The sequence below is a fragment of the Coturnix japonica genome, chromosome 5, assembly GCF_054131305.1.
Source record: "Coturnix japonica strain WE chromosome 5, WE-NBRP24, whole genome shotgun sequence".
In the NCBI taxonomy this organism is placed as follows: Eukaryota; Metazoa; Chordata; class Aves; order Galliformes; family Phasianidae; genus Coturnix; species Coturnix japonica.
Genome location: NC_140667.1, coordinates 26,849,023 through 26,874,250, shown reverse-complemented (window position 1 = coordinate 26,874,250; position 25,228 = coordinate 26,849,023). Strand labels below are relative to the sequence as shown.

Genomic DNA, 25,228 nt, shown 5'->3' with positions numbered 1-25,228 from the left:
GTTGAAGTTTCATGTACAATATTCACTTCATACTGTATGGTTTGTAAGTAAACTCATTTTACATGCTTTCTGTACTGTTGGAGCTGTGGCAGTAATGCATAGCAGTAGTAGGTTGCTGCTCTCTGTAGACCAGTGCTACATTCTTTTCTAGTAACTCTGGAAAACTTAATGACAGGGATGCTTTAATTTGAAGGGCTTAAGAGAATGTGGGCTGCTCTGCCTGCTGTCTTTCTGCTGCCGCTCAGTAATAAATCTTGCTCCAGCAGTGTTTTCCTTTGTTTTTGCTTGACATAATCCTTGATTTTCTCAGTCCTGTAACAGGCTTCTTGTCTACCAGGCTATAATACATACATATATAAATATATAAAGTATATATTTTATTTTTTTTTCCCCCTTCAAGATTTTATGTTTCTCTTTGTGTTGATTTTTGTGGGAAGTTTTTTTTTTCCTTCCACTTGCCTGTGTAAGATGATTTTCTTTGTGACCTATCAGAGCTCTCTAGTGCTCCTCATTTGAATTGGTTAGGCTAAGGGTCATCTTTGGCTCCGGAGGGATACTGTGATTGTAGGCATGCTGTGAAGTCAGAAACTTAGACTGAAACTTAAGGAGCACAAATGGGTTTAGTGGAGGGAGAATTTGCAAAAGCCAAAACCAGAGGAATAACCCCCTGACTCTCTTGCATACTTATAAACTGTTTGTTTGTTTGTTTTTACAGTGCTGCTTTGTAGGTGGACCAGATTCTTTTGGAGGGGAGGTGTGGGTGGAGAGAGAAGTTGAAAAAGCAGAACCTTATTCTTATGTGCCTGCTTCTCCTGCTTTTCCAAGTGTAGTGTAACTCCTATAAAGAGGACAACATGCATTTCTTTGTGCTTATGAGGCAAAAAAGGAATAAAAACAACACTGAATTATGAAAGTGTCCCCTAAAGGGATGCGATAAAGTAAAACTCAGCTCTGCTTGTTTGGCAGAAGTGATGGAATTAGGAATTTTGTAGTGAGGGATGAGTGACAGACTTACTAGGCTGTCCTTGGGGGTTCTCTTATTATTATCTATTAAATGGGGGAAACTGAGACTAGGCTTTCTTCCCTTCCACCCTGTGTAAATGTAAGAGGTGGAATATCTGATACTTTTGATTCTTGGTTGTTTCAGTTTGGGGAAAAAATGGAGCTAGCTGTGCTTAATAGAGCCTCACACAAACATGCAGCCCTTCTATGACCTCCCCAGCTCCCTTCTGCTTTCCATCCGTGGATCTTTACTAATAGTTCTCCTGTCTTGTAGCAATTTATTTGAACAGTCAGCGCATGAGCCACTTTTCTCGTTGCAAGTGGAATTCTTTAATTTGGGGAGGGTCAGGGGGAAGAAAGGAGTCTTAAGTTACTTTGTACGTAAAATAGGATGGGTTCTTCTTTGACCTAAAGTCTGTCTTGATGCAGCAGCACAAGCCAGCGAGGAGACTGTCACATTTCGACGTGAACGCAGCACATTTAGGCGTCAGGCAGTACGACGCCGGCACAATGCAGGGAGTAACCCTACCCCTCCTACATTGCTCATCGGATCACCCCTCAGGTAGGGTATCTAAATGTTCCACCATATTTAGCATGCATGCAGCAGACCACTTCTCCTCACACCCACCAGTGTTGCCAGAAAGGCATTTTTTACTTCCTTCCCCGCCATAACCTCCTTGAGCTGTCACTGCATGTCACTGTGGGCTTGTTGAATTGTGCATGTATATGTGGCACTATTTTCAAAATTATCAGGTTAGCCAGTCTCTAACATGTTACAGTTAATTTTAGATAAATAACACAGTGAACTAATGCTAACAGACTCCATGTTTTTTTGTTTATTTTTTTGTCAAAAACTTCAGGAATTTTAAAGCAAGAAAAAAGACCCTAGAAAATATTATTTGCCTGACTTAATTTTACTTTTCTTTTTCCTTTACGAGAGTAAACCCCAGGGTCTAGTATCTTCATAATCACTTTTCATATAGTAGTTAATGAGAGGGAGGCACTTAAATACAAACAAAAACAACAACAAAGCAAACAAACTAGCTGGGACATTTTGAAGTATTAAGTAGTACGTGCAAAGGATCCAAATCTAAAATAAAGGTAAACGATTGTGTGAACATCCTGTAACTCTTTTCAGGAAAAGAGTGACAATAAAGTAATAACAGTGCCTTTGTTACCAAACACACGGTGTTGCTCCATATGAAAGTTAACTGTGTGGCACTGCATGCCTCAGCAATGGTGTAGTGTATATGTACATCTTGGGAACCTGTCACTAGCCCATTTAATAACAGTGCTGAACCCAGCAGTATGTTACATATAGCAACTCCTTGCTCAGCCTGTAACCTCAAACAGTAGAAATGGTGATGATCTCAAGATGATTTTGAACTTGCTTTTTGCCTCAAGTATTGGAGAATCTGGCAAGAAGAACATTGCCTATAGTGTAAGGAGATATACCCATAGAAGTAATTCTTCCAGTTAACATAAGTATACAGCATATAAAGCCATTATTCCTTCACATTCTTAAAACACTACTATACATACTATACTATACAGCCTGAACTAACTTGTACCACTAGGAGCAGTCTACTTCTATGTTCTAGGAATATTTGTATGTTTTTTTCACTGTAAAATACTGTAGAAGGTGAGCAGATAAAAAGAAAATAGATGGAAATAGAGGATGGGGAGAAATCTTGGTGTCTTTATGGTGCAATTGAAACAGACAGGAGCTGAATTTACTGAATTTTTAGGTTTTCCTCAGGAAAGAGAATGGCTAGAACAGTGCCTGAAATCTAACAAATAGAGGCTTGACTTCTTGCATTGCAAATTGAACTAGATAGTTCAGTGTACGGCAGAAGTTTGTTGTATGATTTCAGATATATTTGTTACATTTCTAGTCTTGCTGAACAAAACATAGTGAATTACTTTTTAGCGGGAGATATTTAAACTTCCTCTTAGGTCGCTGCTGTTCTACTCTTACGTTCCATTTCTTCCTCTGTTTGTATGTTGTTTTTTTTTCTCATGGGTGATGCAGTTTTATGTATTGGTTAGTAAAAAGTTGTGTGGAGCAATTAGAGCTCCTTACCTGAGAGAGGTAAGGAGCACTTTGCACAGTGAAGCTTTTGCAGCTGAATGACTGTCCTTTGGATTGGAGCTAAATTGCCTTAGGCCGACTAAACACCCAAGTGCTTACTTATCTGTTTGAAGTAAGTTCTGTTTGAACTGCAAACTATGGAGTGTATCTGAAAATTTGTATTTATTACTGTTAAAGCTTAATTTCTAGATTAGTAGTCTGACTTTCTTTTATATGGCTAACCTAATTTTTGTGTGACTGTTGTGTTAATGGAAGAAATAAAAAGAACATAATTACTTGGCTGGATACCACCAAAATCACAGCAACAATGCATATGCCCATGTATACTCATGGTGAGTTGCTTATGTCCAGTTCCTAATACTGCCCATCAGCATGACTTCATACTTAAACTCGTAACAATGTTAGATTTACTCATTTTTAGTGACTCTGATGTTATTTTTCTTTGTTCTTAACAGGAAAAAAAAAAATTAATCACCTGATCTCCTAACTATGATGTCAAATCAGATGTCATGGAGATGGCCCCACAGAGGCTGTTATATCTATTTGTTCCTTTTGTGGAATGTTAAGTAGAGGATAGATAGGTCTATAATGCCTTCATGTTTGGCAGTGGTAGACACTCGAATAAAACCTGATCTAGTTAATTTTGCAGCTTTAAAGATAATTAGATGAGAGTGTACTTTCTTTTTGTTTACTTAAGTAACCAGGAAATAACAACAAAAAAAGAAGCAGGAAAGAAACAAAAAAACCAAGACAACTTACTCTGCTTTTATCCTGCCTAAACACAGGCAGTGTTTAACTGCTTCAAACATATGTATGAATTTGTGTCCTATGTAGCTAGTGGTGTGTGCATGTGTGTCTGATAAGTGAATGTGACTGTCTCAAGCAAAATTTTAAGAGTAGTTTTATTAATTAGAGAATAACAGTTTCTTGAATATTGATGCAATCTGCTGTTGCCAATATTTTGCTTTATTTTTGCTGTGGCAGATGTAGATAGCCACAGAAAGGACAACTTGTATATACCTTTTGATACCTAGCTAATATTAAATGGGAAGACAGCATTGTTTTGGTGTTGCTGATAATGCTTAAGTGAGACAGCGACAGCTGGCAAGTTTGTGAGCTTCCTTAGGGCTTCTGTTGCCATGTAGCCTTGTCTAGAGCAGTAAAACATCGAATTAAGCTTCAGATTCTGATACATTAGAATGTGGGCTGCAATTTTAACCTCGTCAGTTGCGTGCATGTCTGTTGTATTTTGCATGAGCTGTGCTTAACACCTGGTCTCATAGTTATTTTCATGTTTTGCAGTGATGTTCTAAGAAAAAGTGAAATCAGTTCTAGAGAATAGTTACATGCAACTGCATCAGATAGACACCCTCAACTCTTACTAAGGTCTTATTCTTACAGTTGTCTCACTCCCAACTGTGGCATCACACTATGTACTAAAATGTTAAAAGCAATAGATGGTTAAGACTGTATTTCAAAAGGGAATGCTTAAGGCAGAAGGTAAAGAATTTTTGTTTTAACAAACTATTTTTAGGTAGTTTTGTTTTATCTTGATTAAAAATATGATTTCTTAATCTGAAGAAGTGTCCTCCAGCTAATGACTGATGTAACTTCTCTAAATGTATAAAATAAGGATAATAAAGCCACCAATTCTGCAGTGTAGTTATGATGTGCTTGACACTTGTATTTGGAGACATTCCCATGTTTAACGTTAAACTGCTTTAAAAACATTGTTAATATTTGTTAAATGGCTTCTTAAAATAGTTTTGCGCTGAGAAGGTTGTGAAGAGGACTAACATTTTTCAGCTTTAAACTTAATGCATTTCTCTGAAGATTGAGTTGAATTTCTGACTCTGGGTTTAGAAGAATTTTGTTGTGATAAGGAATACTGAGCAACAAAATCTCTGTCAGGGCAGTACTATCAAAATAGCTTTAACATAGTCCTAAAAGTTTTGCTAATTAATAACTTGTTGGAAATATTCTAAATACTACCCCCCAAAATTTCTGGTTGTACTGGTTTAACTGTGGTTATCCACAAGGTTTGTTGTCAATGTCTGGTTTCTGATTACTCTTAAAAGTCGGTTTGTAGGAAGAGTGCAAAGTTATAGCAAGGAAGGTGGTGATATTTTGGCAACAAAAGCAAAACAATTGAAGTCATACCTCCATGAGCAACCTAGCTATTAATAGTATAATAGTCTCTATCGCACAGAAGAGAGATCACAGGCTACAGTTAGACTAACCACCAGTAGCTGACTTCTGCACCCACAAATTAAGACTGCTAAGAATAACATCTTCCCCTGCTCACCTTCAGGCCTGAAGAATAATGCTTCCAGAAGGTTGGGTGGGAACTTTGTATCGCCTAGTGTAGCATTAGTGTCCAAACAAGTTGTTGTACAGAACTCATGGGTTATCTTAACCCTAATGAATGGCTTCTGAATGCTGTAATTTTAAATTTTCCTATTTAAAAAAAAAAAACAAAAAACCTTGTTTTGCTTCACTTTAGCTATTTCCTTTCCTTCCCGGTAATGTCTCCCCCATCCATGTTTTCTCGTAGCCTTCAAGATGGTCAGCAAGGCCAGCAGTCTTCCTCCCAGGCCAAAGTGCAGTCCCGCTCCCCCTCCCAGGCAGCTGTGCTCAGCGCTAGCACCTCCTTGCTGGTGAGAAATGGGAGTGTCCACTTAGAAGCATCACATGCCACTGCATCTGCTGTAGGCGGTAGCAGTTTGCACGATGGACTTGGTATGCAGGCCTTATGTAACCTTGGTGACATGGAAGTTTTAATACAGCAGCTATGTTGGTAATAATGCAGTGAAAAATGGCTCAAATTAACTTTTTGTTTCTGGATCTTGTAGGTGCATTTCTTAGAAGGGAATATTGTTGATAAACATCCAGCCTTTCATCATCATGTTTCCAGACGCTTTGTCTAACGAATTTGCAATGGGAAACATACTAAGGATGTATAAGTAGCAGTGCTATGAGGTCTTTGTATTTGAACTGTATAGCACATGTAACACAAGTATCTTTGTATTGTCAAAGAGAATTGGGGTGAGATTGTTAGTAAATTTGGGGGATTTCTGATTCCTGAAAAGATGCCTGTTGTGATGACTAGGAACCCTTGATCTTTCAGAACAGCCTTTGAATAGTTGTTCTTTGAAAAGAAATTGTCACGTCAAGGACGGTAGTTTTAATATGTGCTTAAAAGTAGGAGATTGAGACAAGAAGAAAATATGGATCTGCTTGTGTCAATTGCCATCATTTCTGAAGTCTTATGGTCCTCCTTAGTCCTTCGTGGTCTGTTTAATGTAATATTGCTAACTGCTTATTGTCTTCTCTGCAGTTAAAAAAAAATTGCTAGAGAGAAGTAAGTTCAGATGGTTATAGTAGGTGACTGATCTCCTGTGACACAGTAATATGGGGGAAGGTGGGGAAAAATTCCTGGCCTGGATTTTTGCAGTTTGTGGCCTGAATTGGTGATGACTTCAGTACTGAAGTGAAATTCCTGCTCAGATTGCAATGATGTCCATGATTAGAGCCGATTGTTAGTGATGGTATTTTGAAGGGCTGACAGTTGTGATAACACAGAAGTGAAGGTTAGATTAGAACACTGCTTTAAAACACTATCTACTACTGTAACCTTGCTCTAAAAGATAATTGATTCATCATCTTGCACCATCAGTGAGGAAGATGTCAAGAATTGCTGGGCTGTGGTTCTTCCCTTTAAAGTAAAGAGTTCAGTTAGCAAGCAGCCATTCTTCTCTACCTACTAGGAACAATTTGAGAAAAGATTAATATTAGCAAAAAAGAAAATTCTAACATGCTCTGAAAGACGTTCTTAGAATGTTACTACAAAATGTTAAATGATACAGCCTTCTTATCTGATCTTGTTTTAGATTCTGTGGCTCTGGTAGTTTCTAGATAGAAAAATCATTGCTTAAGTGTATGAATCTCTAAAATGTGAAAGCTTACCACATAAAGCTATGAGTTCTGTTAGCTATTTAATTTGAGACTTATTTCTTGTATGAAGTGGTTATTGGGATGTAGCTGAAATTCAGGGATACTGTGCTTGTATCTACTCAAAGTTAGTGCTAAGACTTGTTCTTGAAGCTACTAGTGTTGTAGTTGATAGATATGATTCCTGTTGCCTATAGTTTTTATAGAATTGGGTTTTACAGAATTCAGAATTTGATGTGCAGTTGTTCAATTTGAATTATTTAAGAACTTATGTTTACAGTGATTTAGTGAAAATCGAAGTGGATTCAGCATTGTATTTAGGCTTTCCTAGCAGTCAATTTTGCTGCAATTGGAACAGAATACATTTGCAGCCTTCAGATAAGTTTAGTTATATAAACTTCTAAAGTTCTGTGTGTACAGTGTTATGGAGCAAGACATAGCCACTGTAGAGCAGAAAACAGTCAGGATGTGCTCAGTTGAATAAATCCCTATTACATCTCAGATTTGTGTGTCTTGGAGCTTCAAGCATCTGTTTAGAAACTCGCCCTGTGTGAAAGCTAATACTACTAAGATTTGTTTTTATTCTTAAAAATATATATATATTCAAATTCTTTTGATTCTACAGCAGACTTTAAAAAAAAATCCACATTATGAACTAATGACTGCTCTCAAAGTCTTTTGTATGGTGGATAGTCTTTTGTTACAGCAGAATAGCTGATAAAATGGGGCAGGCTTTCACATGCTCCATTCCTTCCTAAGGCTTGACAAGCAGGGAGATGATCTTGTGTTATTTCATAGGGAGTGTGCCTGGGGGAGAGGGGAGGCAGTACCTTGTCCTGTGGTTTGGTTTTTTGTTTGACTTTTTTGTTTGTTCGTTTCAAAGATTTATTAATTTGATTCTGGTGATACATTCTGTGTAGGATGGATCTTAATGGGTTGTACTTAGTCATTACAAGACTGGATATAGACTATGCATTCTGAAGAATTGCTGAGCATTGTGCTGAATAAAGCAAGGGAAGCTTTGAAGCATTATTTGTAGTCTTCCAGATTCCAAGTAGAAAGACTTATACATGACGTTGTTGCTTTGTGAATGATGAAAGGAATTTGAAAGAGTGGTGAAGGAAACTTATCATGAAGCAGTGGAAAAGAAGTAAATCGTAGGAGGAATAGACACCACAATGGAGATGAATCATAGTCTTCAGAGCATAGTATGGCAGTGCTGATGCCTTTTACTCCCTCTTCAATGTGTAAGTGATGGGTGGGATTTTTGAGTTCTTGCTTTGGAGGCTGTTAGAATTTGTGAAATAGTTGAGGCTCCAAGTACTGAACTACTGGAACAGGTGTCTGGTGTCAGAAACGAGGGTGAAATAACAGCCTATTGTCCTCATGTAGGTAGTCATCTTTATGGTGCAGCTGTACTGCAACGTTTGGCTCTTCTAGTTGTTATCACAGATTTATTGAAGTGTTTAAGCTTTTAAAGGCAATTACATGGTGGTGTTGAAGATTGAAACTTACCATACTGCCTTTTAAGGTTGATATCTGCTGATCAATTATGTGATTGAAACAACTTAGAATCAGTTTCTCATTGCTTTTTTTGATAAATAAGTAGGCTTAATTTAGTGAATGGCAAAGTATTTTCAAAGGTATGAGTAGAAGGTGAACTCATTTCCCATCGTTCCTGAAGAAAATCTCCTTCTTGTAGTTTGTGGAATTGTGCGTGTATTGGATAAGTTACACATTTGATAAATGTCATCTAAATTAAAAATTGAGCACCTTTGGAGTATCAAAACTTCTAAGTTTTAATGCTGCAGCTGAAGGTAAATCCTGACCTTGGTAAATGGTATTTCCTTGCATGCTATGGAATAATCAAATTTTGATAGCTTTGTTTGTTGTCCTGAATAGGATTTAAAGAAATATACTTACCTACTACTTGTTACAGTACTCTAATGGTTCTAATGATGACATAGGCAATGTGCAAAAAATCTTAGTATCTTTCGGAACTAGTGTGGAAGGTTTGAAGCAGAAATATTTGTAAGATGGAGAATTAAGAAATATGCTGAAAATAATATGGCTGAAGGAAAACAGACTGCCTCTTCAGGCAGATGCTGAGCCACTTGTCTTCCAGGTTCAGTCCATGTAAGCTCATTGTTCTGTTGCTTTCATTGATTCCCCTATCTGTGGGAACATCAGTCTGTGCAATATGTGAACCTTTATGTGGCTTTTTGGCCTTGGTGATGAGATAGTGTTTGTTTAAGAGCACAAAAAGTATGTTTCAAAGGAAGTGCGTTGCCTTCACTTCATGCCATAAGGCTGATGTATTTCAGAGTTGTGTCTGAGTATCAGTAACTTGGCTTTATTATTTTCATAATGTGCTCCAGGTAGAGTACTATGAAGAATCTGAAGCCCTCTGAGATAAAGTTAGGTGAAAAGTTACAGGCATTTCTATTTAGTGTACTAATGTTGGCTGAATTTCCTTACTTTTAAAATAAGGCTCTGTCTGGCTTGTTCTTAACATCATAATGTTACAATCCTTAGAGAAGGAAACTTTAAGCTGCTTCATTGTGATGCTATCAAAAATAACTGAAAGAATTGTAAGAGAGCAAGGAACAGGAAAGAGGGAAGATCACCTGGGTGACTTGCAGAGGCTAGGTGTATCCACATGTGCTGTAGTAGATACTTCATTATGTGAAGGATTTTATGCTTAATTTTCTCAAGTTTTGAAGGCCTTTCCATTTGATGCGTATAACAACGTGCAGGAAACATCTTGTCAAACAAATTTATCTGATGTATTATGTCAGCCAGAAGGAATGGGAAGCTGTATCTTGTAATATATTCTTGTTTCTTTGATTTAGCATCACATTATTGTAGCTAATATATTTACTGGCTCTCAGTTTGTGCAAAAACATGAAGAATGTAAGAAAACCCAGACATCATGGTTTCTTTTAAGGGCTGGCTGGTTGAAATACTTTTTCTCTAACATGGTTTATGCACAATTTAGTCCTGAGAGCAAGAGAAATCAGTAGTATTTTATCTGATATCTTCATGTTTATTGTTGAAATATTTTTTTACTCTTGAAGTTCAGAAAACTCCTATGTAAACAAAGCTATTAGTTGTGGGGAAGGAGGTTCCTAGTGTGTTCTACCAGCTTGATTTTAAAACTTCGTTGATAAATGTTCACTGCATCAAGCATTAAAAACAAGGGGATACTTAACTAAATCACTTCATTAAGGTGTTAACTAATCAGACAAGTCACTTGAACAAAAACAAACAAAATTCAGAAAAAAAACACAACCAAAACAATTCTAAGAAGTGAATCTTCTGATCCTGTTTCTTTACAAATATCTGTAACAGATGTAATTAAATATTGAGGGAGAGCTGTTGTATTATTGTGTTCTGATGCATTCTGTGCACAGCTACTGAACCACGTAGCTGCTGAGTCAGAATGGAATCTTCTTTCTCAGCACATCTGCCATATATGTATAGTTGGTGCCTCTCTGCTGAGGAGAGAAAGCCTTGTGAAGGTATTGAAAGCTCTTAGCTTGTTAGGTGTTTCTCCTGGGGCTACTTGTTTTCCTGCGTCATCAGGAGGTAGTGCTTCAGGATGTGCAGCTGAGAGGTTTACACAGACTTTTGCTTCAAATGCACCAAAGTAGTTTTTTGTTTGCTTGTTTTTATTTCCTTTTAACTGATAATACAGTTCTTAAAATATTGCATACTCTTGCATCATGAGTTGAGTAAAAGGCTTTGAGCTAGGAGAAATGGGGAAGTTGGCAGGGCTGTACAAGATGATTACAACTTCAGAATCAGCTTCCTGCATTCTAAGCAGAAATATATTGAATTCACCTTGTGGGGAAATTACAGTCCTTATCTCTCTGATCAAACTGTTGTGGAGAGAAGGGCACTCTATAAACATCATATTGTGAGGAAGGTAACTTATCATCTGAGTTAGAATCTCACTCTGCTTCTTTGTTAATTTGTATATTTAGAAATAGAGTTGGTATTGAAAACTTTCTGAATGAGCAATATCTTGAGGAGACTTCGATGCAGGAACTCCTTTAGTAATAATGGTTTATCTCACAAGGTAGATTGTGGTCTTTTGATACTTCACTGAAGTATTTGCTTCTGTTTTGTAGAGTAAATATCTGCCTTCCATTCCTTTTTATGTTTTTCTAGAGATCTGCCTAATGAAGCATCTCTGGTGACTTTGTTCAGCCTTTGTGTTACTTTCCAAACAGTAGACACGTACCTCTCCAAAGAATTTTAATTTGGACACTTGAGGAATCTCTGCCATAGCATGATTCCTCTGTGTTGATGAATGATTTACTGATCATTCTCCTGAGGTTGGGAGGAAAAAATTGAAAAAGATTGTCATTGCAAGTTGTTTTCCTGGTTATTCTCTAAGGGTAGGGGGTGGAAAAAGCTCACGCTGTGCTTTTCTTGTGTTAATGGTGATATCTTATAAATATTAACTCTTAATTTATTTCTTTATTGCTGTTTACTGCATGTATGTCATACGAAAGAAGACTAAATAGCTAGTATTGTGTCTGCGCTGGTGGCACGTTACCACATCTTATATTCTGACACTGATAAAAAAAATTTAATATCTAAACTGTTGTTAATAGTTAGCTGATGTATAGAAATCTAGTGCTGGTAAGATGAAATAACATGAAATCTTGACCTGTTCTTGGCTTTTTTTTTTTTTTTTTTAATAGGTAAGTTCAGTTCTACGCTCTACGAGACGGGGGGCTGCGACATGTCACTTGTGAACTTTGAGCCAGCTGCAAGAAGAGCATCTAACATCTGGTGTGTGTGAAGGCCAGTCAAGAGTGGTGATTCTTGTCTTACTGCAACAAAATCTTTTATTTTAATTTTAAAAGGTTATTTATTACGAACTACAAAAGAAAGTCTATGTAAAATATTCTGTGTATATTTCTACTTTTGAAACTTTGGTGATTTTTAAGATGGCAGTAATTGCATGCGTAATCTCATCCATTTTAGTAAGTTTTGGAAAACAAAGATTAATATTGGTTTAAGCGATAAATGTCCAACTGAGAACTTGACAAATGCGTTTTTGATTGGCTTAACTGGGAGTCTTCCTTATAGTATTTAACTCAGGTTTGGGGAAAGTAGGAAGCTATTAATAGTTACAACTTATTTAAAAATGAACTTCCAATTGTGAAGCAAATGTAAACTGATAAGTTTCTTCTTAAGTTCATAGATGGCATGAAGCAATACAGGAAAATGTGAACATGCCTGCAGTTTAAAAAAGAGAAAACTTACAGTGGAAATAGGCAGCTACATACTGGAAAGTTCATTTGCTGTTGGAAAGATATGCTTCCTTTCTCTGAAGAGACAGGAGGCAGAAGAAAGGGAATAAAAAACAAAACCTTGGCCTTAAAATCCACTTTACTACATGGAACTGCTCTGAACCTGTTACATCATGCTGAATGTTTATAAAACTCCTACCACGTGTAGGTGGAATAGCTTTTGGATTTATGGAGTAATGGATTTCAAAGCTTCCATCTTCAAATCTTTCCCAAGAAAGCGTGCAAGTGCTTCTTGTAGGGTTGAACTTTGAAGAAAAAGTTCTGAATTCCTTGCGCAAAGCTATCAATGCCTGCCTATATTGCTTGCATGTTCCAGATGCAATGGCTTTGCTGATGGCTGCTGTTGTGAAGCTGTACATGCTAATGGAAGGAACAATCTGGTCAAATCCAAATAATTGAGCATCAGGATGATAGTTCAGTTTCAGTGAAATAAATTGTTAACAAATATTATTTTTATGTTAAGGCAAGGAACTGAAAGGAACTTGTGTAAGTTCGATACCAGTCTTACAGCTGTGGAATTTACATGAAAAACATACAGTCAGAAGCTATACAAAATTATGGGGAGGAAAGCAGTAGTTGGTTATGGACTCTTTTACAGCAAGAAGTTTCTCCTCCTCACTAACAAATGGAAATTGTGGAGTAATTTTGCTCTTCGTGGCAGAGGTTTAAGTTTTGCTTAAAGGTCTGAAATAACTTAAGTCAGCATATTTGTGTTGAATGTGTACTACTATTGTCAGTTCTGGGACTTCATAAAACCAGTGTACAATTATCAAACTTCAAACACCCAGGAGACACCTCACTGTCTTAGAGTTGGGTGTTTACACATCAGTATCTAACAGATTACATAACATCTTTGTGTTTTTGTTTTTTTAAGAGGAGTAATTTCCATCATGGTAATCTGTGTAGGACTGCCTGATCAAATCACGTGTTGAGAAAATTAAACTAAGAGTAAGGGTGAAGATTGATCCTGATCTGGTACAGATCCAATATCAATCGCAGTATGCAAGACCATTAATTGTGAAGGTTTATTTTCTTTCCTGATTATTCGTTAGGTTTATGCGAAGTGGATACATGTATTTTAAATATGTGTTCTAAAGAAAAATCTAAAGGAAGACATTTAGCTGAAGTTTACGAGTGGTCAGAATTAATTTAGGACACTAGTAAATTAGTGGCCTTTTGGAATCAAATGTAGTTTTATAATATGAAGTCTTTCCCCCTGTTCTTATAGTGACACGGACTCTCACGTATCGAGTTCTACCTCAGTTCACTTTTACCCACATGATCTAGTAAGTTTTTCTTATTTATTTCTAAAGCATGCAAAAAATCTGAAGATATGACAGTTCTATTTATCTGATTAATCATTGTATGCAGTGGTTGGTTGTTTTAAGAAGGTTTTTTACTTGAATTTCAGTGAAGAGAAACTGGTACTATTCAGCTGTCATTGTATATAAGTACAAATTCATCTTTTTGGGTAGCACTTTAAATTGTAAACATAAATTTTTCCACTGATCTAAAGCATGGTAGTTTGAATCTAAATTACTGTCCTGGTTTGGGATAGTCTGAGATAGTTTGTCCAGAGGTCACTGGATGATGTGAACAAAGCTGTACTTCTTTCCACTGCAAAGATATACTGTGGCAGAAAGAAGAAATCTTGTGTTCTGAACAAAGGGAATGTTAGCAGTTTCCCTGAATGGAGTTTAGACATTTTTCATTGGAATCTGCTGTATAAAGTTTTAAATTAAAAGTGGAAAGAGTGAATGTAAAAAGGCAGAAGCTTTTTCATACTGTGAGTGGCTTTGGGATTCCATAGTTTTCTGACCTCAACATTTTATATTGTTGTCTAGTCCACATGTGTCTATGCTTATAATTCTGAACTCTACTGCTTCAGTTTCTATACAAAAACACTGCAGACGGTCATAATCTTTAAAATAATGATTCTTAAGCTAGGAAGATACAGTGAAATATATTGAAGTATCTGATAACCTAATCAAGGGGAAAGAATAAATTTTGTTTTCATGCTTGAGAAGAGGATGAGAAACCTCAATTTACCCAACCATGCTTTTGATCAAGAATGTGGTCTTCACTTAGTGCCTGCTAGAACTTTCTTTGATTTCCAGCCCCTGACATGTAACTGTCAGCGTGGTTCCATTGGGCATATGCGTGGGAGTGTTTTTGTATAAGGCAAATTAACTATATATATAATATATATAATGTGTGTGTGTGTGTGTATATATATATATATATATATGTATATGTATATATATATATACACACACACATATACTATATATATATATATATATATATATATATATAAAAAAGCTGAGTCCGCATATCTAAAGGGGAACATCAACTGATTACTAATGTGAGAAATGATACATTAAATTGATTCTACCTTTTAAGAGATCAGCATTTTAAAAAACTGCCAAAGAAGCAACTGCTTTCTAACACAGCTCATCAGAAACGAGCTTTTAAATTCCTTCAGAAAGAGGATGTTCCTCCTTTGTTAGTTCTTGTTAATATCTTTTTAGGAAGGAGAAGCTGGCTGAGGGTAGTTACGATGTACTGATACTTTAAGGAATTAAGAAAAAAGCTACAAAAGCGAGAAGTTTTAATTGTAATATATGACTGTATAATGTCAGCACTTTAATTATTACTTGAGTATTTTAATTTTATTTTCTGCCTTAACAATTATTAACTGATTCATTAAGTGATATTTTAGTAGTAGTATTCTTCAAGGTCAGTGCATTAAGGAGTTTGGTGGCCTGTTGGTGTAAAAACTGAGTTAAACAGTAAGCACGTGCATAATTGCTTTTTTTTTTTTTGGCTTTGAGTATTCTCCTTAGATGTTATTACTGCTGTGAATTCAAACAAATTCTGAAGTGACAGACTACAGAATACTGAGCAACTAGAGTCAATCATAAGCAGTACTATACTAGTTAGGGTGGAGCTTTTTCTGTGTGTGTCTTGGTATATTCTGAATGCAGTGAGTTTGACCACTGATGGCTGCACATGTGGCTATGTCATGCAAAACCAACCATTCAGCATGGATGTGCATGCAGATTAGTTGGCTATAAGAAATGGACTATAATTTGTTTTAACTCAGAACTTTGTATTGTTCTTATATGCATTATTACTGCTCATGTATCAGTTTACTAGTCTTCAAATTAGAAGTTTTCAGAGCAAGTGGGTTAATATGCCTAGTATGTAAAAAAGTTCTAACATTCTAAAGTCTAAAATTCTACAGTTGTGTTGTATGGGGAACTGTTATTGCCACTAGTGCTCTTCATTTGCTGTAATAAGGACAGGAAAAGTAAGTCACAGATCTAACAGTTTAAAATCTAATTTCTTAAAACTGAAACTAAATAATAGTAGGTTTTTTGTTTTTGTTTTCAAGGCAGCATTCAATAGAATGCAGTGATGCATAAGAAACTTCAGTTAATACTGACTTTCTTTTAGCTTTCTCTTCCCCAGATCAGGTTGAACAGGCTGCTAACCATAGATACAGACCTACTGGAGCAGCAAGATATTGACCTGAGCCCTGACCTTCAGGACCACTTGCAACCTCAAGAGGAAGCAGCTCAAAAAGTCAAGCAGTACTATCGTTTTTGGATACTGCCTAAGCTTTGGATTAGCATAAATTTTGATAGATTAACTCTTCTGGCTTTATTTGATAGGTGAGATCCTTGTATGTTACTAGACCTTAGAAAGTAAAGATTAAAAAATGGAAATGAGCTGTGAGCATTCCTTTTAGGAATGCTTTTACTGTACTGTGAAAGACGAAATAATAATTCCAAAATAACTTTTTGTTTCTAAAATAGCAAAAGCTACTCTTTGTTTCTCCAGAAATGCTAGGAAAAGCTCTCTCAATTTGTGTGTGACAGTGATATCTTAAGCAACAAATCTCTCATTGTTTGACTTTTTAGCTTTAAACACATATCAGTTTCTGAATAAACAAATCGATAGGTGCTAGAACCTGGCATATAGGGGTTTTATTTCAACGAGTAGACAATATACATGATGTTCCAAAGCATTTTTCCAAAGAGTCATATAATACTGTAACCTGTTTTCCCGGCTCCACTTACCTAGTGGAATAAAATAAACATCAACCTCTAGTTATCGGCTTTGAGAATATATCAAGTATTCACACTTTAGAAATGACCTTTCTTGACGTATTCAGTACAGTAGTTTGGCTTCATAGAGGTTGATTTCATAAGAAACTAATTGCTATCACTGGTTATTCCGGTAGCTCTTATCTTTGCTAAGAGTACTAAAATAATTTACACAAGTTCGAAACTATTCTTAACTACTTTGCTACCAACAGCGTTATCTGTTGTTAACTTCTTACCTTTGCTGTTCTCTTCCACCTTTTTTATAAACATAATTAGCTTTTAATACATTTTTTCTTTCCCCCCCCTCTCATACAGGAATCGTGAGATCCTTGAAAATGTGTTAGCTGTCATCCTAGCTATTCTAGTTGCATTTCTGGGCTCTGTACTTCTTATTGAGGGCTTTTTCAAGGATATCTGGGTCTTCCAGTTCTGCCTGGTTATAGCCAGTTGCCAGTACTCGCTGTTGAAGGTATTTCGATTTCTATCTTCACTTTGTATAAATAATAGAAATAATTTAGGTTGGATGTTGCAGGCTATTTGGAATTGAGGAAAAACTGTGTGTTTATTGTTTTTAAAAATAAATAAGCAAAATTCACCTTAGTGGGAAGTTTGATAGATGGTTATAGAAGATGATTTCACTAGAATAGTTCTTCGTGTTTGTTAAATAATCCTTTATTTGTTGTACTCTCACTTTTTGTTTTCCGAAAGAGGAACAAAATCTTATTGGTTAAAAAGAAGCTGACAAACTAAACAAGATGGTTTAGAGTGTTTTTTTCTTTAGAAGTTGATGTACCTCAGTGCTTTCTTATTATGCAATTGCTCCTAAACCTGTTTTTAATCAGTTGAATTGGTATTTATTAGACACTTTTATCAGGCTAGTGTTAATGATACGTAAGGAACATTGAAATTAAGATAGAACTATTAAGGTGGAAAGGAGAAAGGGATGGGAAGATAGGAGTAAAGTGTACTTACTGTAGAGTGGATAACTTCCCTCTTTTTGATTTCAGAGCGTTCAGCCAGATTCTTCTTCCCCTCGACATGTAAGTCATAGGCATATGTCTCCTTATTAACCCTGCAGATGTAAAATTTCCACAGAGAATTGATCTTCTTGATGTTATGCCATTTCTCTTATATGATTTCTCATAGGGCACAAGAGGCTTATATTCTCTTAGTATGTGATAAGGGAATTTATACTATATTTGTTTTCCCTCTATGCTTTCTGTTGGTTTTTAGCAAATCCTATTCTCCCTGTTTTATTACACAATTGTGGAATGGTTTGGGGTGGAAGGTACTTTAAGGATCATAAAATCAAAGAATGGCTTTTTAACCATTATTTTTAGCATTTTAATTTGTTGTTGTAGAATGAACTAGCCAAGCTTTGCAGATATGCTGTTTTAGCCTTGTAGATCATTCAGTTGTATTAGTGTGCTCTCCTAGGCTGAGTATGCAGTACTCTAGAGAGCGTTAATTTTGTGCATGGAAGTGTTAATGTGGTAGTGCTGAACAATGTTTATATTTTATTGAGCATCATCTAGCTTGCCAAGACAAAACACTTTTGTAACATCCTAAGAAGTAAAGATGCTGTAAAGCTTTATTCCTCTTTAGCACATCATTCATATTATTTTAGGCAGTAAGTTGTGTATTTTAATGGGTACAGAAATGCTTTCATTTTCAGCAGGAGCAGTATCTGAGTAATAAACTCAATTGATTTTTAGTCAAAATATTGTTCTCTTGCTTATGAAGGTTTGGCAGAGTTTTTCTGACACTTGGTGTTGTGAGAAACATGGTATGAAGTTCAGGTGAGAATAAGTGTAAAAATAACTGAGTCTAAGTTTAATTTGTGTGCTCATTATATAGATCAAAGCCACAAAAAAGCATCCATTTTTATCCCAGTATTTTAAGGATGTTATGAAAAAAAAAAATTGAGGTGACAACACATTGTAGGAGTAGTTCGTGAGCAAAAAGTAATTTTGATTCTGAAACTATAATAGAAAGGTTTTAAAAAAATAGGTTTTCTAATCATGAAATATTTCAATTTTTTTAAACAGGGTCATAATCGTATCATAGCCTATAGTAGGCCTGTATATTTCTGTTTATGTTGTGGTCTTATTTGGCTGTTGGATTATGGCAGCAGAAACATATCTACAACGAGATTCAAGTTGTATGGAATGGCTTTCACCAACCCATTGCTGCTGCTGTCAGCCAGGGACTTAGTTATAGGTGAGTTGCTCTACGCTTAATTTTATTTTATTTATTTATTTATTTATTTATTTTTTACTACACCATAGTGGAGCTATTGTATTCTTTCTACGTTGAACCTTGTTGTGATGCTGTTGCACTGTCTCCTAACTGCAGTTCATTTAGTTTTCTTTGGAAAGAGAAGCTTCAGCTTACTGATGTTTATAGGAAAATTGTTCCTTTCTATAGCTTTGCTCTTGCAAGAGTTACAGACTTGGGCAATCTGAGGTTTATCATTTATTACTTGATATATGTTTTCTTTAAAAACGTTCTGATTTTTATGCCTCATGTGGTTTTACTTTATGCTAGTAAAACTATAGTTAAGTGCCTAGAGGGAGAAGATCTTTCATTTATGAGCAGCGTTGTCCACACCATTTCAAAGCTGCTTTTTTGTAGCTTTTGTGGAGCTAATCACATACTTGTTTGCATCTGCTATGGTAAAAGAAGTTAATCCAGCAGACTTTTTTGATTTCTTGTTTTGTTTTCTTAAAACTGGCCTCATTTTTCCTTTGTTTATTCTCTGTTGACCTCAGAGATCTTTTCTCCTCCCTTTGAGTCATTTCTGTGGTGTGTATCCATATCCCCATACCTAAATAGAAAACCTTATATATGGATGGTGTGGGCATCCTGAAGAAAGACCTACTTTTTAGAAGTGCTTAATCTTTTCTAGTTTTAGAAAGATATACTGGTATCTTCACCTACCAGACTAGTTGAAGTGTTCTGAATGCGGCTCTTATTTTATTTTATTCCTTTCCCCTATAAATTTACATATAAATCTTACATAATCCAAAGTTCTGCCTAAAACCCCTTCCTACTCTGCTTGTGGGCATCGTGTTGTTTCTGAAATAGCATTCTAGCAATCTTTGGGTTGTGGTAGCAAATACTTTGTTAGCACAAAGGAAATTACTCAGCTGCTTCTCCCTGCCCATTCCTAGGAACAGCAGTTAGAACATCACAGGTGTGAGGCAGACTTTGTGTTCAGATAATGCCATAGGTGTGTCCGTACTAGCAGACAGATGAGGTCTGGTAGAGATTTTCACCTATTCCACAAGTCAAACTTAATCAATTAGTCTAAATCTGTTCCAGCAGCATTTTCTGTTTTCCTAAATGGTGCCCATTAGAGGGTAGTTCTGTTGAGTTCTTCAAAAGCCATGAGAAATGTTGAATTTTTGCCAGGCTGCTCTTTATGGATTGTGTTTTCCCAGATTTATTTTCTGATCTAAGGTAATTAATCTTACAGGCCTTGATGAAGAAACATTTTTAACCACACAGTGTGATAAGTGTGTTTGCCTCCTGTATAGACTTGCTTGATTAATGATTTGAGAATTCTGAAATATTTTCTTCAGGTCCTGAGTAGCTGGTCCTTAGGCATGTATTTCCTGGCTTGTATCAGTAAAAAGAAGCAGAACTTGTTTTTCCCAAGCCTTGAACCTACATGGTTTTTAAATGACTTTAGTTATTTATCTTCATCAAGTAGGAGTGATGGCCTTTATTATACAGCCATTCAGCGGATATAACATTAGAAACTTAAAATTGAGACTTGTGATTCTGAGGAAGATACCTCCAAGTCTGTGGTCACTGAAGCTACAAGTCTCTAATAAAGTAGAAAGTCCTGTTGGATTTTGTCCTCTAAAATGATTTTCATGGTTTGATACTGCGGAACTGAAAGCTTGTCACATGAGAAGCGGATTTAAACATAACAGTTGTGTGGAGGATGATAGTTTATACATGTTTTTTTTTTCCTGAAGTTGGAAAGTAAGTCCCTGAGGGTGGGACTGTGACCATTCTATGTACAGAAATTGTGTCATTTATTTATCTTTATAAATTCTGTAATTCACAGAGATTTTAATGGTTCGTGTCAAGTTGCCTATTTTCACTTTAAAGTATGTAATTTGGCATCAGGACAACATAAATTTTATTTACGTATTTTTAAGAAGTGGAATGGGTAAGTGAGTAGAATTGTCAGGTATTATTAATGACAGGCAACCTAGAAATGAAATAGTTGGAATCTCTGAAATGGGCATGAACAAACAAGAAACTTCTGCATATTGGTCAACGTAACCTCTATATTCAGTCACATCTGCAAGAAATGTAGTGTATAGTACCCTGGAATTTAAACCAAAGTGTACGTTAACATGCAGTATTTTCTATATATTCATCACTTTTTCAACTTTTTTTTTTTCCTTTGTAGTGTTTACACTATGCTTCCCCATAGTATTCTTCATTGGTCTCCTGCCTCAGGTGAATACATTTGTGATGTATCTCTGTGAACAGCTGGATATTCATGTCTTTGGTGGCAATGGTGAGTGTTTGTCCACAACAGTGACAAAAGCATTAGAATAGGCTAAAGAATTTAATGGTTACGCTATCTATATTCATGGCCTATACATATGGAATACCAGTTGCATTTTAAAAGGTTAAAGTTCTTCTGATTAATTATTGAGAAACATAATTACTGTCCTAATTAGTCTGTTGAAGACTGTATTTCCTTTACTTGTTTCCATTGCAATGTTAGCCATTTGCACGTTAATGCTGTTGAATTAATGATATCATAAATGAAGCCATAAAAATAATTCTTATCATTTTCTAAGGGAAAATAGGTACATTTTTGTGGGTTGGGATTTTAATATCAGAACTGACTTCTTCTTTAAACAACCTGAAGTCTTCCATATTCTAACCTAATTAGATAATATCTTTTCTTCACCTATGAAATTCAGCTACCACAAGCCTGCTTGCAGCACTTTACAGTTTCATCTGTAGTATCGTGGCAGTAGCGTTGTTGTATGGACTATGCTATGGTGCCCTGAAGGTAAGTAGAATTGCACACACAGTATAGGTTCATGCTTTGAGTTTTGTTTTTTTTCCCTTTAATCTCAAATATGCAGAAAATGAATTAGAAATATTAGTCTGATTTGGTAGGGCTTTATATTTGCTTAGCTTTTGTATCAATGAAACAGATGGAAAGTAGGAACAAAGCAGACTTTGGCTTTTAAAAGGTGAGTGATTTGTTTATGTGCAACCAGGCTATTATTTGCCTAGAACATGACACTTACCTTCAGATCTGTTCTGTATTAGTTCTTGAAACAATCACAGAGCTGTCTTGTTTCTTATAAAGTAGTCATGTGTTGATGTGTAAATGTCTAAAAAAGGGTTGTTCCTACATATTTTTTCTGGTGATATAAGCCATAAACAGCATTTTCAGATCTTTGTTTACTTGAAAAGAGAGCTGGGAAAGGGCTTCCAGTGTCAAAGTGAATGATGTATGCCTGCCTACACAAACAAGCAGCCTTTCCTTTCTTAAAATGCCATTGTGTTTTAAAGTATGATACAGGTTCTGTTTATCAGTTTCAGGTGTGTGAATGGTCCGAATGCTTTCAGTTTACAGCTGATTGTGGAATGTGCTCCTTCAAATTCAGCATTACCTGGTTCTTTTTCATTCTGCAGATAGTAAAAAGGTGTTGGAGAAAATATTCCCATCATGCCCCAGAACGTTTAAGGAGTGTACGCTGTTAGAATTTCTAACCTGTAGTTAAATATTGAACAGGATTTTCCTACTGGAATTCCAGTTTCTTATTTGTGGGATTGTAGAGTGATTTATTTATGTATTTCTCTTCTTGCATTATGATACATGGAGTTCTTATGTGGCAGATAAGTGTTAAACTTTGCCTCTTCCTTATTTGCATTTCTTTTTTTTTTTTCCTCCAGGATTCCTGGGATGGGCAGCATATTCCAGTTCTCTTCTCCATATTTTGTGGTTTATTAGTGGCAATGTCATATCATCTCAGCAGACAAAGTAGTGACCCTTCTGTGCTTTTGTAAGTGACTTTTTTTAATCCTTTCTCAAGAAAGATGCAATTTTTGAAGGGACTTTAGATACAAAATGTTAAACTGACATTGGCGTGATCAAAAATGGTATGATACTGGTTCGGTAATTAAAGTGAAATTTTCAGATTTTGCATCTGCTTTTTCCTTTGAAGGGCAGCCTTTCTTTGCAGCCAAAGTCTGATTCAGATGCTTTCTAATTTCCAGTCATGGCCAGCTTCCTACTGGTACATTTTGTGTAACAATGATTTGTAATGATTAAAGTGGTGCTGAAAGAACTAGTTTAAGCAGAAGCCTCATGGATTTTTCTTGGTCTATACTTTTCTCACTTAATTCGTTACTGCATTTTTCCTTTGAATGTGTGATCAAAGAAATAAATCAAATTTGGTCTAGGAAACAAGCCAGTAATATTCTGTTAATGCACCCATCCAAGATGGGGAAACAGGCTTGTTCTTCTGAATTGGAGTATATTGATCTGATGTTGAGAGTACTTGTCAGTTAGTAGTTAAGTATGTAAAACAAAATGCTTCCAGTAGGAGAAACACTGCTTTCATAGAACAGCCAATAGAGGCTCAGTTGGCACATATGTGATTAGGCAGTGCTTGAACTTGGATTTAAATGTAGCTATAATGCTGGATGAATTTGAGCAGTAGTCTGAGTCACATAATCAGAGCCTCTTCTGTAGATGGAGAGACCAGAGATTCTTATCTGGGCGTTCATGCAGGGTCTTCTGAGAATTCATCAGTTGGATTTAAGTCGGGGAATTCTTTGTTCTCTAACTGATGTTTTCAGGCTGTGTCTGAACTTTTGAGCATGTAGAGTTTTGTTACTTACATGCAGAAGTTTAGTTTCATGACTAGTTTCATCACAGTTTAGAAAATTCATCATTTGTCCAATTATTTGTTACCCAGTCCCTAGATAAATAAGCAGCTAGATTTATTCACCCGGCGGTTTTAAGTTCTCTCCTTAGTGGTGATCTCTGTGTGTAGCTGGAGAACTGATGTTAAGATAAAATGAAGATTTTGTTATAATAAGCTTTTCCACGTGGAAGTGCCTAATATACTAGGATTACTTTTTTTGTAATGAACTTGTAGAAGTAAATCTTCTGACTTTGTTACTCTTCTCAAAGCAGAGCAGTACATGCTTTTCAATGGGTTCTTTGTGTCTTTCTTCAAGCTCTTTAGTGCAATCAAAATTTTTTCCTAATTCTGAAGACAAAAACCCTGAGGATCCTCTGTCTGAAGTGAAAGATCCTCTACCTGAAAAGCTTAGAAATTCTGTGGTAAGTAGGCATTTTTGATCACTTTTTTTTTTTTTTAAATTCAGTCTAACCACTTTATGTTTCTATCTTATGATACTTAGTACAGCATTGGTCTGGAGCAGTAAATAAAAGATCTGGTAAATTTAACTTGTGTGAAAGATGACCAAGTTGCATAGGTCTCGTCTCAAGAGGATTAACAGCATCAACAGATCTCTCCTAGTACAGCAGACACAAACGTGACAGAATTCAATGTGTGGAAACTGCAAACAGCAGAGAAACCGCAGTCTTAGCAGTAGTAGGACAGAAAAGACTATGGGAGCTTTAACTCAATATCTTTAGTTGCTGGGAGAGTGGGAGAGCTGAGGATGACTTTCAGTATTTATTAAAAAGTAGAATTTCTTGTATTGCAGGAAAAAGGAAAAAAACCAAACAAACAAAACTGTATCCTGAAAAGTTAAGACCTTGAAGCAATAATTGCTCTGCATAAGTATTTTTCTGATTTTGGAGTAGTTAATCCTGTAATGCTTTTCTGTGTGTGTGTTTATAGTGGGAGCAAGTCTGAACTTGGAAGACTATAACTTCCAATGACCCTGAACCTATATCGCCCTCTTGTGACTAGCCTGATGCGAATCATTTTGTTGTTTTTTGTCCATTCCCAACGTGTAGCTTCTATTGCATTTTTATTTTATTTTTATTTTATTTTTTTAGAAATAACAGAAAATTCAAGCTCATTTGTAAGGGCTTTGTAAGGAAAATTCAAGGTCATTTGTAAATGGAAAATTAGGTTAGCCCTGTCAGCTTTTTTCTCTTCTATACACAGGATCCCTGTAACCCTTAGTGGTCCAGAATGAGAGAGTATATTGAGTATATTGATTTTTTTTTCTTTTCAGTCCTGCTTTAAGTAGGGGACCTTCATAAGTGCCCTTATGAAATTTCTGATATCTTCAATGGTAACTATTAACGCTGACATCATTGGAGATTCTTTTAATCAGTTTCACCAATACTGCTGATGCACAATGAGATTCTGAAGAGGACAACCAAAACTGATGTTTGCTAAAATTATTTTGTTTTGACTCCCCAGAGTGAACGATTGCAGTCTGACCTGATTGTGTGTATAGTCATTGGCGTACTCTATTTTGCAATTCACGTCAGCACAGTATTTACAGTTCTACAGGTAAGGTGATGCATCAAGTGTGTGACTTGTTTTCTGTGTACAGATGTTCTAATGATATATAACACTTAGCAGAGCCATGGCATTACCAGAATGAGCAGATTTAGATTATCCTTAAATATATAGCATGACAAGGATATGACTGAACGTTCTCACATTTCAGCTTTGTGTGTCAAATTATTTTTCATTTCTTTAAGCGGTTAGGTTCGTTGGCTTTTGTTTGCTGGTGTTTCTTGTTTGTTTGCATTAGCC

The 25,228-nt window shown here is 36.0% G+C and overlaps 1 protein-coding gene across 19 annotated transcripts in view; it reads left to right on the top strand.

Moving 5' to 3' along the window:
- PCNX1 (pecanex 1) overlaps nt 1–25,228 on the top strand; it is a 75,484-nt gene that overhangs the window by 30,323 nt on the left and 19,933 nt on the right. For 2 of the 19 annotated variants that reach the window (XM_015864684.3, XM_015864694.3), the window contains exons 7-19: nt 1,432–1,564; nt 5,649–5,833; nt 11,758–11,848; nt 13,601–13,658; nt 15,832–16,049; nt 16,800–16,953; nt 17,492–17,524; nt 18,533–18,704; nt 20,914–21,024; nt 21,440–21,531; nt 22,428–22,537; nt 23,721–23,826; nt 24,887–24,979. In XM_015864684.3, coding sequence (XP_015720170.1) covers nt 1,432–1,564; nt 5,649–5,833; nt 11,758–11,848; nt 13,601–13,658; nt 15,832–16,049; nt 16,800–16,953; nt 17,492–17,524; nt 18,533–18,704; nt 20,914–21,024; nt 21,440–21,531; nt 22,428–22,537; nt 23,721–23,826; nt 24,887–24,979 — 1,556 coding nt within the window. Of the gene's footprint in view, nt 1–1,431; nt 1,565–5,648; nt 5,834–11,757; nt 11,923–13,600; nt 13,659–15,831; nt 16,050–16,799; nt 16,954–17,491; nt 17,525–18,532; nt 18,705–20,913; nt 21,025–21,439; nt 21,532–22,427; nt 22,538–23,720; nt 23,827–24,886; nt 24,980–25,228 lie in introns of those variants that run through there. The other 17 variants (XM_015864695.3, XM_015864685.3, XM_085550333.1 and 14 more) reach the window with 11 other exon arrangements.